A 15,727-nucleotide genomic window follows, 5' to 3' on the forward strand; every position below is an offset into this window, starting at 1 on the left:
GCAACTGAGTGGTCTGGCAGCAAAAAGCAGGAGTCGAGCCCACCAAAAAAATTAAATGACTGCTAGGGGTAGGGAGAAATGGAGGAGCAGGTGAAGGGTTTTTGGGAGGTGAGAAACAGGGAGTGGGTTGAGGGAGGTGAGGAAGCAACAGAAAGCACCTTAACGTTTCTATTAATCTGTGTAGCGGGACCGGCAGCAAATGGCATCTGCTCTGCTCCTAACCAAAAGTAAAAAAAAAAAAAAAAAACATTTATTCAAGGGCCACCTATGAGTTGGGGAGCAATAGAGATGCAGGTGAAGGGGAAGCAATGGGGCAGGTATTTGAGGGGCAAGCGAGCACAAGAGAGAGCAACTGTTATGGAGTGCTTAATGAAAAAGATAAAGTGCTTCCCAAAATAAGAGTAGTGGAAAGATAAAAAAAAAAGTCACCAATCTCAGTGGAGAAACAAACACAAGAAGAGGAACGCAAGAGATTGCATGAAAAGCAATCAGATGAGAGCAATAGTAAAGTTAACCAATGGTAAGCAGTGCGCATGGGCTAAGCCCACTGTAAGTTTTTGGTATGGTTCATAAGAGAATTTTGCCTACCAACCAGCTAAAAGCGGTCAGGTAGACAAGACCTAACAATGCTTAATTGGAAAAAACTAGAGCAGCCATATGCATGCCCTGCGACCAGACGCAAAAAATAAAACCATGCAGATAAAAACAATCTAGGTCTTTTACCATGATTTACTGTCCATTGATCCACTACTGAAATGTATTATTCTCTAGTGGCAGAACAATAAAATTGCTTGGTACCGATAACCATATGGACTAGTTATGCGTGTCAAAGCTTCTGATGCTAGTATCCCACAGTAGAAACAAAAGTGAATAAAATAATTCCCTTTTTAATAGCTTTTCAGTGTGATGTCATTTAACATATCATGAGTGATGTAATATGGGAGGTCATATGCAGTACATGATGGGATCGCAAGTTCTAGTTAGTTCACTAAGCTAGAACTTGTGCAATTTTTTTTTAACATTCGCTCATGTCAACACATTAACCGCTGTTTTTTCTGTGTATTTAAAGAATATAGTTTGGTCAGTTTACATTGAAAAGCCATTTTTGACTTTCATAAAAACTTTGGTGCATTCGATGAAGATGTACAAAACATTCTAAAAATTAAAAACACAAGGAAAAACAGAGTACATCCACTTTGGTTTCTTCATGGAATTTTCATGCAGATCCATCAAATGAGGGCCTAAAAATAAGGGCAGGGTTCCAAAGAGGCATTTCCCATTTTATTCACCCGTTAGATTCTTTGCTCGTCGTTATGGGATTAAAAAAATAAAATGGCATTACAGATATACACCAAAAGTGGCAAGCAAAAAGAACATTTCCCAAGGAACTAACTACCTTTGGTAGGTTGGTGTAAATCTGATCAGTAGTTTTTAGAAACTGGCATTTAGAATGTGTTCCGATTTGGGCATGAACAGGTTAGGTTAGTTTTAAGAGTTATCTGAATCATTACTTGCAGATCTGCTATGGATTCACATATCCACAGAGGATTCGCAAACCCAACGAAAAAAATAAAGGCACCACACTGGACAAGTGAACTTGTTCTCATGTGGTTCATCGTGGATCTGCGAATCCAGCAGCAGATTCCTAAACCTGCTGCGTTCTGGCTCACCATTACAGAAAAATGTGTTGCAATTACCATTCCGCAACATGGTGCATCAACAAGCACTGAACTTCATTAATAGGTCTTGCCTTTTTCGATCTACTGGCTTTGTCAATGCTTCTGCCAATGCTATGGAGAATCAGCTAAAATAAACATGCATTTGCAATGCAATAGGTCTTGCATTACTGAAAGTCTGAGCTATTGGAGTTGCATTATTATTTGCAACGCCAATAGCAAGAACTTGCAGTAATGCGAAACCTATTGCATTGCAAATGCTTATTACGTTAGTAAGCGTGATGGCTTGTTATCATAATGTCAGTTTAAGGCACCCTGTGACCAGCAGACACTTCTGTAGCTCCGTATCAGTTCCATATCGGTTCTGTGTGTGCATTCCGCAGTCTGAAGTCTCTCAGGCAGCAAGGCTCAAGGGGCCCAAACGGTAACAAGGAAAATGGGCCTCATTACACTGTATTTAGAAGTAATAGTGTGGTGAATGACAATTTTTTTGTGTTTTTTTTTTTGCAGTGGAGTAGTGATATTAGCATAATAATAATAATAATAATCTACATTTGTAAAGCGCACAATCACCCGTAAGGGTCTCTAGGCGCTGGGGGCCGTCGGGAAGATTAAGCGAGCTATTGCCCAGAGTCACATGGTGCTGGGCTAACCTGCCGCCGGAGCCGGGGATCGAACCCTGATCCCAGCGTCAGTCGCCCTGGCCGCGGCGCCACACCTCTCCCACATAGTGCTATTGCCATTCATATGCCCTATAAAACATGGTAAACGCTGCCGAGAGTTACCTGCAACGTTATATTGAACAAACTGCTGTATCTCTGCTCTGACTGATTAAACTTTGGGTCTTGCCGTTCCTGTACCACACACCAGAGTCGAACATAGCCAATCAAAAAGTGAAAGAATATTTTTGCACCAGTGCACAGTAGACCGCCTGAGAGCCAACATTTGCCCAAAGCAGCTGCGACTGTTTATGTTGCAGCTGCGCAAGTGGCCTCCTGCTAGCTTGCCCAAGGAATTCAAAAGCTGAGAGCGTCCGGAAACAAAAGGCAGCTTTCTCAACTTCAGACCTCCAGCAAGCGCGTTTAGGATCTCGCCACTGGCCTTTGCCAGAAGTTGAAGCCGCCACAACAGGGGTGCAACACACACTTCTGCACCTACGGTGGTGTAGGCCATTATCCTCAGGGAACAGATACTGTCGGCGAGTCACAGCCCCACAGTCATTACGAAATTTGGACCTTGTGCAAATGGAAGGTAGGGACACTCTAGCCGTCTTTAAACTCCGGGCTTTAGGGGAAGACAGTGCTGAACAATTAGATGGACCCATGAAAGGGGCGATACCGTTTAAAACAGCGCTATGGCTGCTGCTAAATTCACTCTTACCGTAATTTTTTTTAAATGACCCTTATCAATGGGCTTTAGTACTGAATGCAAGCCATCTGTAGTCAGTCAGCATAGTGGTATGGGGGGATGGGAAAGTGCCGTTCTTTGCTGGGATTAGAACCAGTCCATGGGTGAGGCAGCAGCGAGCCTGCAGAGTTGGAGAGCAGGAATTGAAGCAAAGTGGCATACTCTGGCTGGAGCCAAATTCACACTTACCTGATTTTAAAAAATAAAACCCCTTATCGATGGGATCTGGTACTGCATGCAAGCCTTCTGCTCTGCTACTGCATGTGAGCCATCCGTAGTCGGTGAGCGGTATGGAGGGGCGAGGGAAGAGCCGTTCTTTGGGGGGACTGAAGCCAGTTCATGGGCGGAGCAGCAGCAAGACTGCAGAGATGGAGAAGCAGAAACACAGCCATGCAGATCAAAAGAATGGGGCCGCCACCATATGTGAAGCTATAGCTGGGTGCACCCCTGAAATGCTCATGTACACTGGTGTGCGCACACATGTCCAAAGGACATGTGTGTGTGTAACATACAACTTAGAAAAATGCACTAAAGTGCATTTTTCTAAGTTTTCGCTATTTACCACAAAGTCAGACTTCGCGGTAAATAGCGGCCCCAGATTGCGAATTCGAAATTTTTAAATGGTTCATGAATTGCATTTAAGGAATCTCTAATTGAGATTCCTTAAATGCAATTCTTCGCAAATTTGCGATTTCTACAAATGCGATTTTTGCATTTGGGATGATGAATCCCAAATGTAAAAATGCGCTCGCAAAGGGCCAGATTCGCAGAATCTGGCCCTTTGCGAGCTGATTTACCTTTGATGAATCTGGCTGAATGTCTTTTACCCCCTGTTGACCCCTGCATACAGACATACATAGAAACCGCACTACAAACGGGCACACATGCATGCACACGCTGAGAAACACACGCACCCCGTGAGACAGACACACTAATACATAGAGGCAACGTGGGTAAACCTGCACACATTTTATGAAGGCTATTCGGTGCCCTCATCCCATTCCTGGAATTCCACGGTGCCCCCTCCCTAGTAAAGCTCACCAGTCCCATTAAGTATTGAAACAAGATACCTAAGCAGCTAAAACAGGATATGAACTCACTCACTGCAGAAGAATCTTAACACAAAGAGCAGTGCCTCGCCGGGCTTCAGTGCGCTGTACAGCCGAGATGATTGTGAGCTGGAGCGACAGCCCGTCAGGATGCAGGAAATGAGCGCCGAGCCGCCTGAAATGTGTATCTGTGAGAGATGTATACCTGGCACTTGAACACACCAGCTATCTCATCGGCCTAATTAGTAGAAAAACTGTCAGACCCTGAACGGATGAACATCGCCCCCTCTCCCCCCCCCACATACACACAACCCCCACAACCCCGAGCGCTAACACAGCAACCTTTAACCTAGAGTTGATCTCTTATTTACTTCCGTTTTGATCGGCCGTTTTATCACTAATCACTCGTTGCACTTAACGCACGTACCGGATCCGCTTCACTTGCATGAGGGCACATCACATCATGTTCTTTCCACTACTGTCCGATTTAGTGATATTGTGATATGTTCGTAATTACATACTATTGAATGCTCTATCCTTTTGGTTTTCGAGCTCCTAGAAAAAGGGCTTGGGAGCCCGAAATGCATCGGAGCAATAAGATAATGTCGATCAGAGGTTATGACTTATCCACATGAATTCAGCATGAAATACTTCATTTTGATATGATCAAAATATCAAGAAATGTCACTTTTTGAAAAATAAACTAATGCAACTACTCTAAAACTCTGGAGTCTTCTTCGAAGAACCTACGGTGCACCCTATTCAGGGATGCACTCATATTTTCTGTGTGCACTTACTTGCCATTACTGGATAACGTACTAGGCTGGATACGTTTCCTGAGGGAGCACCCTACCCTTTAATCTTTTTTTTTTTATCTTTAAGGATACAAATTGTGCTGTGCACCTCCCCTACCTATTTTTCGTAAGTCTCCTTAGCGCTTCCATCTACTTCCTGTTGCTTCCTACCGGCTTCTCTGTTGCTTCCCTCCCCAAGTCAATTTGTTTCCCACTTTTTTTGGGGGGGCAGGGGGTATTTGGTGCTGGACTACACTGTTTTTAAAGAAGCATTTTCACACAAGTAGTCTGCTGTCTTGGAACAGTAAATAAAATAAATAAATAAAATGGGGATTCATTCCTTATGCACGTGCATGCTTGAGCTACTTCATGACACATGCACACAGATTGTTGTGGTCGGCAGTTGTGCCTTTGCACATATGCTCGTAGGTAGGTGTTCTCATCGTACCACCTTTTTTTAGGACGAGCTAGACTGCGCAGCTATCTCTTCGAGACTTGTTGTAATCAGTCCGTAGGTTTCAAGTCCATCCCCCTTCTTGCCATTGCTTTTCATTTATCCCGGTCAGTGTCCTTTAAAAACCCCTTCTTGTTAGGGGTCTGTTCTACCTTTTTGTCCCTCCTTTCTCTCTTCTGTTTCTTCCACAGAGCAGGGGCTTAGTACTGTCTCATTCCACTCTGTTTCTTTATTTGTTCTTTGGGGGACTATTTTTCTGCTTAGATTCCTGCTCTGTTACTGTTTGTCTGTGTTCATCTTCAGCTCCGTACCTGTGTACATTTAAATATAGCATTCTTCCTCCCATCCCCTCTTAATGCCACAGTTACCCTGCTGCCTTCCCTGCCCTGCTTACGCTCTGTTGCTTGTATTTTATTTAGGTTTATTTAGGCTTTTTGCACTTTTCGATGTTTGCCGTCAGGTGGGCTTTTATTTGGTTGGACAGTTTAGGCTTCCTTTTAAGACGGGAATGGGCTTGTTTTTTTCCTGTCTGCCTCTGCTCAAGCGTTCTGTTTACTTCTCATTTGCATGCCCACTTAATTTTTACTGTGCTCTCCACCCCTGCCCCTCCCACAATATTGCTTGTGTATGCCCCCCCCTCCCCTCCAATAATGATCAATGGTTTTTATTAGGTCGAGCATGGCGTACGTAGCGCTGTCGCCAGCGAGGCTTATTGTTATCGACTTGCCTCGGAAGTGGGACAGGAGGTGGGGATTTGAGCAGGTGTACGCGCACGTACAGCCACGCGTTGTGCACATCTCCTGTCCCGCTTCTGAGGCAAGTCACACACACACACACGCACGCGCACACGCACACGCACATGCACACACACCTACACACACACACACACACACACACCTACACACACACACACACACACACACACACACACACACACACACACACACACACACACCTACACACACCTACACACACACACACCTACACACACACACACACACACACACACACACACCCCTACCTCTGCCTCACCTGGCACAGCGGGGCTTCCCTTACTCATGGGAGCCCCGCACTTGCATCGGCAGCCTCAGCTGCCACTTCGGCTCCTCCTTGCGTCTGCAGCCACCGCGGGGCTCTCCCTCAGTCATGGGAGCCCCGCGTCGCCACTGCTCCTCTCAGCCACGCACTCCGTGGGCACGGGCTTCCCGCAGAAGGTGGAAGTCCCGCACAACGACAGGCTTGACGCTCCTGAACTTCCGGTTTTCGGGCCGGCGGCGGTGATACCTTAACTGCTCTTGTTATTTGAGGGTGAGCATTCTCTTTTGTTCTCCACATGTTTAATGCAAATCAAATAAGGAGATGAAACGGTAAGAAAACTAGCCAAGAACTATATAAAATCCATATTTTATTTCGCAAGCAGCTTATTGAAATTTCGTATGCAATTCCCTGATTCTCCAAAAATGCTTGAGACTTTCGTTAAAGATGGTGCATTGGTGAGTCGCTCGTCCTTGAGGCACCCTCTTCATCTCGTGTGTTTCCGAGTTCCCCCTCCGAGTCGCTGGTAATAGATAGATGAGGTAGGGGCGTGCTCAGGGTCTTTAGGAGCGCCCATTTCGCTCGCTTAGCAGAACCACAGATCTGAACGGCACAGCGCGGTGATATTCCGCGCCAGGATAACATTAATATCGAGAGCCTGGCGGAGCTCCGTGAGTGCGATTTGGAGGCAGCCAGAGGGAAGCTGCGGTCGGAGCCTGTAACTGCCATTACATCCAAGGCACAATTTGTGGGTAGACGGCGTCCACCCACCTACCAAGAAGTTGGGCCCCACTAAAATTATCATGAATTCGTCCCGGTGTAGATTTCATTCACGGGGACACTTGCAGCAGCGCCTGCGTTTTCTGCTTCGTTCCAAGCAGCAATGTGCAGGTTGGGAGGATTTTTTTTAATTTTAAATTCCTGCTGGCCCAAAACAAAGGGCAAAGTTTAGTGGCCATCAGACTACCTTTTGCTTGAGTATCCTGGCTGAGAGCTATGTGGAACCAGAGTTATTTTACCTTTATTATTACCTGAGATTTATTGGTTCCTTAATGCCTAAGATATTTTAAAATACAGACTTTGAAACAAATCAAAGCAGAACATATTTACAGCACACAGATTCACAGCAGAGAAGGGTGCGATAAAAACAGAAAAGTACCAATATGCAGCAGACCCGCTGTTAGCCTGCTGCAGCAGAGAGGCCATAGATTGTATGGGCATGGAGCCTGGGTTAGGTCCCCTTCACGGAGATCTGGTATATGGCTGTCGTTAGTTGAGCGACAAGCAAAGAAATGTGGAGGCGAAATTCTAGGTTAAAGGTTGCTGTGTTAGCGCTCGGGGGTTGTGGGGGTTGTGTGTATGTGGGGGGGGGGGGGAAGGGGGCGATGTTCATCCGTTCAGGGTCTGACAGTTTTTCTACTAATTAGGCCGATGAGATAGCTGGTGTGTTCAAGTGCCAGGTATACATCTCTCACAGATACACATTTCAGGCGGCTCGGCGCTCATTTCCTGCATCCTGACGGGCTGTCGCTCCAGCTCACAATCATCTCGGCTGTACAGCGCACTGAAGCCCGGCGAGGCACTGCTCTTTGTGTTAAGATTCTTCTGCAGTGAGTGAGTTCATATCCTGTTTTAGCTGCTTAGGTATCTTTCAATACTTAATGGGACTGGTGAGCTTTACTAGGGAGGGGGCACTGTGGAATTCCAGGAATGGGATGAGGGCACCGAATAGCCTTCATAAAATGTGTGCTCTTTTACCCACGTTGCCTCTATGTATTAGTGTGTCTGTCTCACGGGGTGCGTGTGTTTCTCAGCGTGTGCATGCATGTGTGCCCGTTTGTAGTGCGGTTTCTATGTATGTCTGTATGCAGGGGTCAACAGGGGGTAAAAGACATTCAGCCAGATTCATCAAAGGTAAATCAGCTCGCAAAGGGCCAGATTCTGCGAACCTGGCCCTTTGCGAGCGCATTTTTACATTTGGGATTCATCATCCCGAATGCAAAAATCGCATTTGTAGAAATCGCAAATTTGCGAAGAATTGCATTTAAGGAATCTCAATTAGAGATTCCTTAAATGCAATTCATGAACCATTTAAAAATTTCGAATTCGCAATCTGGGGCCGCTATTTACCGCGAAGTCTGACTTCGTGGTAAATAGCGAAAACTTAGAAAAATGCACTTTAGTGCATTTTTCTAAGTTGTATGTTACACACACACACATGTCCTTTGGAAATGTGTGTGCGCACACCAGTGTACATGAGCATTTCAGGGGTGCACCCAGCTATAGCTTCACATATGGTGGCGGCCCCATTCTTTTGATCTGCATGGCTGTGTTTCTGCTTCTCCATCTCTGCAGTCTTGCTGCTGCCCCGCCCATGAACTGGCTTCAGTCCCCCCAAAGAACGGCTCTTCCCTCGCCCCTCCATACCGCTCACCGACTACGGATGGCTCACATGCAGTAGCAGAGCAGAAGGCTTGCATGCAGTACCAGATACCATCCATAAGGGGTTTTATTTTTTTAAATCAGGTAAGTGTGATTTTGGCTCCAGCCAGAGTATGCCACTTTGCTTCAATTCCTGCTCTCCAACTCTGCAGGCTCGCTGCTGCCTCACCCATGGACTGGTTCTAATCCCAGCAAAGAACGGCACTTTCCCATCCCCCCATACCACTATGCTGACTGACTACAGATGGCTTGCATTCAGTACTAAAGCCCATTGATAAGGGTCATTTAAAAAAAATTACGGTAAGAGTGAATTTAGCAGCAGCCATAGCGCTGTTTTAAACGGTATCGCCCCTTTCATGGGTCCATCTAATTGTTCAGCACTGTTTTCCCCTAAAGCCCGGAGTTTAAAGCCGGATAGAGTGTCCCTACCTTCCATTTGCACAAGGTCCAAATTTTGTAATGACTGTGGGGCTGTGACTCGCCGACAGTATCTGTTCCCTGAGGATAATGGCCTACACCACCGTAGGTGCAGAAGTGTGTGTTACACCCCTGTTGTGGCGGCTTCAACTTCTTGCAAAGGCCAGTGGCGAGATCCTAAACGCGCTTGCTGGAGGTCTGAAGTTGAGAAAGCTGCCTTTTGTTTCCGGACGCTCTCAGCTTTTGAATTCCTTGGGCAAGCTAGCAGGAGGCCACTTGCGCAGCTGCAACATAAACAGTCGCAGCTGCTTTGGGCAAATGTTGGCTCTCAGGCGGTCTACTGTGCACTGGTGCAAAAATATTCTTTCACTTTTTGATTGGCTATGTTCGACTCTGGTGTGTGGTACAGGAACGGCAAGACCCAAAGTTTAATCAGTCAGAGCAGAGATACAGCAGTTTGTTCAATATAACGTTGCAGGTAACTCTCCGCAGCGTTTACCATGTTTTATAGGGCATATGAATGGCAATAGCACTATGTGGGAGAGGTGTGGCGCCGCGGCCAGGGCGACTGACGCTGGAATCAGGGGATCAGGGTTCGATCCCCGTCTCCGGCGGCAGGTTAGCCCAGCACCATGTGACTCTGGGCAATAGCTCGCTTAATCTTCCCGACGGCCCCCAGCGCCTAGAGACCCTTACGGGTGATTGTGCGCTTTACAAATGTGGATTATTATTATTATTATTATTATTATTATTATGCTAATAACACTACTCCACTGCAAAAAAAAAACACACACAAAAAAATTGTCATTCACCACACTATTACTTCTAAATACAGTGTAATGAGGCCAATTTTCCTTGTTACCGTTTGGGCCCCTTGAGCCTTGCTGCCTGAGAGACTTCAGACTGCGGAATGCACACACAGAACCGATATGGAACTGATACGGAGCTACAGAAGTGTCTGCTGGTCACAGGGTGCCTTAAACTGACATTATGATAACAAGCCATCACGCTTACTAACGTAATAAGCATTTGCAATGCAATAGGTTTCGCATTACTGCAAGTTCTTGCTATTGGCGTTGCAAATAATAATGCAACTCCAATAGCTCAGACTTTCAGTAATGCAAGACCTATTGCATTGCAAATGCATGTTTATTTTAGCTGATTCTCCATAGCATTGGCAGAAGCATTGACAAAGCCAGTAGATCGAAAAAGGCAAGACCTATTAATGAAGTTCAGTGCTTGTTGATGCACCATGTTGCGGAATGGTAATTGCAACACATTTTTCTGTAATGGTGAGCCAGAACGCAGCAGGTTTAGGAATCTGCTGCTGGATTCGCAGATCCACGATGAACCACATGAGAACAAGTTCACTTGTCCAGTGTGGTGCCTTTATTTTTTTCGTTGGGTTTGCGAATCCTCTGTGGATATGTGAATCCATAGCAGATCTGCAAGTAATGATTCAGATAACTCTTAAAACTAACCTAACCTGTTCATGCCCAAATCGGAACACATTCTAAATGCCAGTTTCTAAAAACTACTGATCAGATTTACACCAACCTACCAAAGGTAGTTAGTTCCTTGGGAAATGTTCTTTTTGCTTGCCACTTTTGGTGTATATCTGTAATGCCATTTTATTTTTTTAATCCCATAACGACGAGCAAAGAATCTAACGGGTGAATAAAATGGGAAATGCCTCTTTGGAACCCTGCCCTTATTTTTAGGCCCTCATTTGATGGATCTGCATGAAAATTCCATGAAGACACCAAAGTGGATGTACTCTGTTTTTCCTTGTGTTTTTAATTTTTAGAATGTTTTGTACATCTTCATCGAATGCACCAAAGTTTTTATGAAAGTCAAAAATGGCTTTTCAATGTAAACTGACCAAACTATATTCTTTAAATACACAGAAAAAACAGCGGTTAAGTTGTTGACATGAGCGAATGTTAAAAAAAAAAATTGCACAAGTCCTAGCTTAGTGAACTAACTATAACTTGCGATCCCATCATCCTCCCATATTACATCACTCATGATATGTTAAATGACATCACACTGAAAAGCTATTAAAAAGGGAATTATTTTATTCACTTTTGTTTCTACTGTGGGATACTAGCATCAGAAGCTTTGACACGCATAACTAGTCCATATGGTTATCGGTACCAAGCAATTTTATTGTTCTGCCACTAGAGAATAATACATTTCAGTAGTGGATCAATGGACAGTAAATCATGGTAAAAGACCTAGATTGTTTTTATCTGCATGGTTTTATTTTTAGCGTCTGGTCGCAGGGCATGCATATGGCTGCTCTAGTTTCTTCCAATTAAGCATTGTTAGGTCTTGTCTACCTGACCGCTTTTAGCTGGTTGGTAGGCAAAATTCTCTTATGAACCATACCAAAAACTTACAGTGGGCTTAGCCCATGCGCACTGCTTACCATTGGTTAACTTTACTATTGCTCTCATCTGATTGCTTTTCATGCAATCTCTTGCCTTCCTCTTCTTGTGTTTGTTTCTCCACTGAGATTGGTGACTTTTTTTTATCTTTCCACTACTCTTATTTTGGGAAGCACTTTATCTTTTTCATTAAGCACTCCATAACAGTTGCTCTCTCTTGTGCTCGCTTGCCCCTCAAATACCTGCCCCATTGCTTCCCCTTCACCTGCATCTCTATTGCTCCCCAACTCATAGGTGGCCCTTGAATAAATGTTTTTTTTTTTTTTTACTTTTGGTTAGGAGCAGAGCAGATGCCATTTGCTGCCGGTCCCGCTACACAGATTAATAGAAACGTTAAGGTGCTTTCTGTTGCTTCCTCACCTCCCTCAACCCACTCCCTGTTTCTCACCTCCCAAAAACCCTTCACCTGCTCCTCCATTTCTCCCTACCCCTAGCAGTCATTTAAATTTTTTGGTGGGCTCGACTCCTGCTTTTTGCTGCCAGACCACTCAGTTGCCTGAAAAGTGTACAAATACAATGACATTTCTTCATTTACCCATCTGTGGCTTCCATCACCTTAGAACAGTGCGAGGGGAGGAATTCCATAGGTGCTGCAGCACATGCATGTGCTTACCATTTGATGTGGCTACCTCCAGCAGCCGCATCGTTGTGCCTTTTTTCACTTTTTTCCCCACATCGGCTAACCAGTTTGGCAAAGCCTATATAGGTCAACAGGATGAGTCATATTGGCTTTGGCAATGCTTGCACTTCATTGTGGAGCTGGTTTGTAAGCGCATCTGTATAATAGAGGTGAAAATGTGTCGGGAAATGCAACATAGACAAGATGCATTTGTAGAAGAAGTGCAAAATAAAAATAGTGGCTTTGTGCTGCCCTTAATTAGAAAAGTTGTTTTATTAACGTGTTCTGTTTTTTGGCAGGATTCTCAGCAATAACAAAATACCAGAATTGAAGAATGGTTCTTTTGCTGGACTTGGCATTCTGGAAAGACTGTAAGTAACTTTTACACCTTCGCTTGTGCTTTTAGATTGACAAGGGCCTAAAGCAAGGAATTAAATAAAACCCACTGTTGAAAAGGAATAGTGGCCTGCGGTCACAAATGTACTATATAACCACTTTAGTTTCTTTATATTGCTGTGTAAAATGCCTTAATGGATGCCTGGCATACAACAATGTCGATTTACATTATCATGACTGATTCAGGTTTTCAGTTTTTGCTATTTTTAACTGTCGGATCCAGACAACTTTATCCCACTAAACTAATAGTTTGGTACTTGTTCAGTCTCGCCTCCCAAAGAGCTTTGAACTGTTGGTGAAAGCCTCTTGTAGACCATCCCAAAACGTACAATGGACTCTTATATATTTACTTGAGTTTTATATAGCGCTGGATAGACCCAGAGGTATCAGAGCGTTTTACATGAGGAGAGTTACATAGCTTACAAATTACACATTGTTACAGAAGGTACAACAGTTTCAAGTTACATTCTTAGGTTATTGGCATGTAGAGGGGTAAGGGGGTAATGTAAAAAGGGTGAGCGTAGGGAGAATTAGGCGGACAATAGGTATAAGGATAGACAAAGCAGGCAGGAGGCGAGCAATTCAGGGGCGAGAGGAAAGGAAAAGGGGAGGTAGCCAAAGAATGAAGGAGGGAGGTGGAGGGGGTAGGAGACAAAGTGTGGAGACGGGGCGGTAACTGTGTCGGTGTACGTGTTTTCTTGCGCTACCCCTTGTGCTGCTTTCCCCCACCAAAATAACAGTCCATGCATTCTCAGTGCTGCTCTCTCTCCACCCCAATTCATTTTTGCTGTTTTTCTTTTAAATTTATTTTTTCCTTCTTGCCAAGACTCATTCTCCTCCGTTGCTCTCCCACCCCAACCACTATTGGTCCCGTGCTTCTTACCCACCTGCTCCTCCGTTGGTCTACTGTCCCTCACCTCTCCCATTGCATCTGTCCCTTTTTGTTGTTAATGCTTTTTATTTAAATTATTTGGATTACAACACAGCTGCTATATGCTACCTGGGCAACTCCTATCGCTTTTATGTGCGTTGCACTTTTTTGTTTTTATTTTTAACCTTCGAATGCTGACCATCATCTTGCAATGGTACATTTAAAGTAAAAAGAGAATTAAATGGCCACTGCATGATGACTAATACAATCTCGTGTAGTGATGCATGTGCATAAAAAAGTCATTGCGACGTGGCCTGTTTTTTTATTTTGATGAGACCTTTTGCCGTTGCCGATGCTTTCTTTTTTTTTTTTTCGATGCACCACAATGGAGAAATGTAGCTATCTGCAGCAAATTGTGCAGGGGCCTTTTTTCTTTTTATTAGGTCTCGTGACCTACAATGCGCGCAAGCCCATTGAGGGATCGAGAATTCAAGTGCTCGAAATCCTCGTCAAACCAAGGGCTTCTTGCACTGCGGTTTTCTTAGAGTTCACGTGAATCACGTGAGCAAACAAGCACGCGCATTCACGGCCAGCCCAGCACATCAAAGGGCTTACCTGGCGTGCGCAGTGTGCTGGCCTCCCTTCTCCTCCCCCCTAATTGCTTTTTTTTTTTTCACGGGCGCCAGGCCGTGAACTACTTCAAAGGGTTCGGCTTCTCCGCCCCCCCCTGGTGTTTCTGGCTTTTCTTCCCGCTCGCTAATCACCACCCCCTCCCTCTCCATATGGTCACTCGATGCCTCGGCTCCTTTCATGCCTCAGACTTGTCTTTTTAAACTGCGCAACCGGTTTGTTGAAACTTTAGTGAGACCTTTCATTACCCGAACTAACCTGGATTATCTCAAACGGAATTAAAAGCATCCGGAAGGCATACACATTACCAGGTGAGTCCACATCATTAGAGACACCATGTTCTGATAAAAAGTTTGTTTTTATTAACAGTGCATACTGGTAGTGGAGGTTACGTGCACCTCAACTGGACTAATTTGATTGACGTTTCAGATCACAACTGTGTTGTAAAAGGAAAAGTGGGTTGCAGGGAGTGCTCTGGTAATCCCACATAATTCATGCTTACAGAACTTGGCACTCGTGAGATTTTCAGGCCATATTACTCAAAACTCCTTATTTGAACCCTTTACGAAAAATGAAAATTATAGTTCTTTTGCACCTGGTGACTCACTTTTGCAACCAAACCGAACGGCAGAATTCATATTGATTGGCAGCCGTGAACCCGCACAACTCACAGCATGCACGATTAATGTGGTAAAGTAATAATTGTGAAAAACAAAGCACACGGGATTCTGGACACAGCTCGTGTGACAAGGCTCCGACCTCGAGCACCAGCAGAGTTAGGAATATTAAATGATCACCCGCCAGCGGCCTCACTGTTCGTGTGTAACGCTTCTCACTGCTCACCTCTCACTGCTCACCTCTCACTGCTCACCTCTCACTGCTCACTGCTCACCTCACTGCTCACGTGCAACACTGCTCACCTCACTGCTCACGTGCAACACCTCTCACTGCTCACCTCACTGCTCACGTGCAACACCTCTCACTGCTCACCTCACTGCTCACGTGCAACACCTCTCACTGCTCACCTCACTGCTCACCTCACTGCTCACCTCTCACTGCTCACCTCTCACTGCTCACCTCTCACTGCTCACCTCTCACTGCTCACCTCTCACTGCTCACCTCTCACTGCTCACCTCTCACTGCTCACCTCTCACCTCACTGCTCACGTGCAACACCTCTCACTGCTCACCTCACTGCTCACGTGCAACACCTCTCACTGCTCACGTGCAACACCTCTCACTGCTCACGTGCAACACCTCTCACTGCTCACCTCACTGCGCAACACCTCTCACTGCTCACCTCACTGCTCACGTGCGACACCTCTCACTGCTCACCTCACTGCTCACGTGTGACACCTCTCACTGCTCACCTCACACCGCTCACGTGCAACACCTCACACTGCTCTCGTGCAACACCTCACACTGCTCTCGTGCAACACCTCACACTGCTCTCGTGCAACACCTCACACTGCTCTCGTGCAACACCTC

At 45.3% G+C, this 15,727-nt stretch overlaps 1 protein-coding gene across 2 annotated transcripts in view; it reads left to right on the top strand.

Annotated features, from left to right (window-relative positions):
- The window catches only part of ADGRA3 (adhesion G protein-coupled receptor A3), a 499,756-nt gene that overhangs the window by 56,989 nt on the left and 427,040 nt on the right, over positions 1-15,727 (top strand). For both annotated transcript variants that reach the window (XM_078678405.1, XM_078678406.1), the window contains exon 2: positions 12,643-12,714. In XM_078678405.1, the coding sequence (XP_078534531.1) occupies positions 12,643-12,714 (72 nt within the window). The remainder of the gene's footprint in view (positions 1-12,642; positions 12,715-15,727) is intronic.

The sequence above is a fragment of the Lissotriton helveticus genome, chromosome 2_2, assembly GCF_964261635.1.
Source record: "Lissotriton helveticus chromosome 2_2, aLisHel1.1, whole genome shotgun sequence".
In the NCBI taxonomy this organism is placed as follows: Eukaryota; Metazoa; Chordata; class Amphibia; order Caudata; family Salamandridae; genus Lissotriton; species Lissotriton helveticus.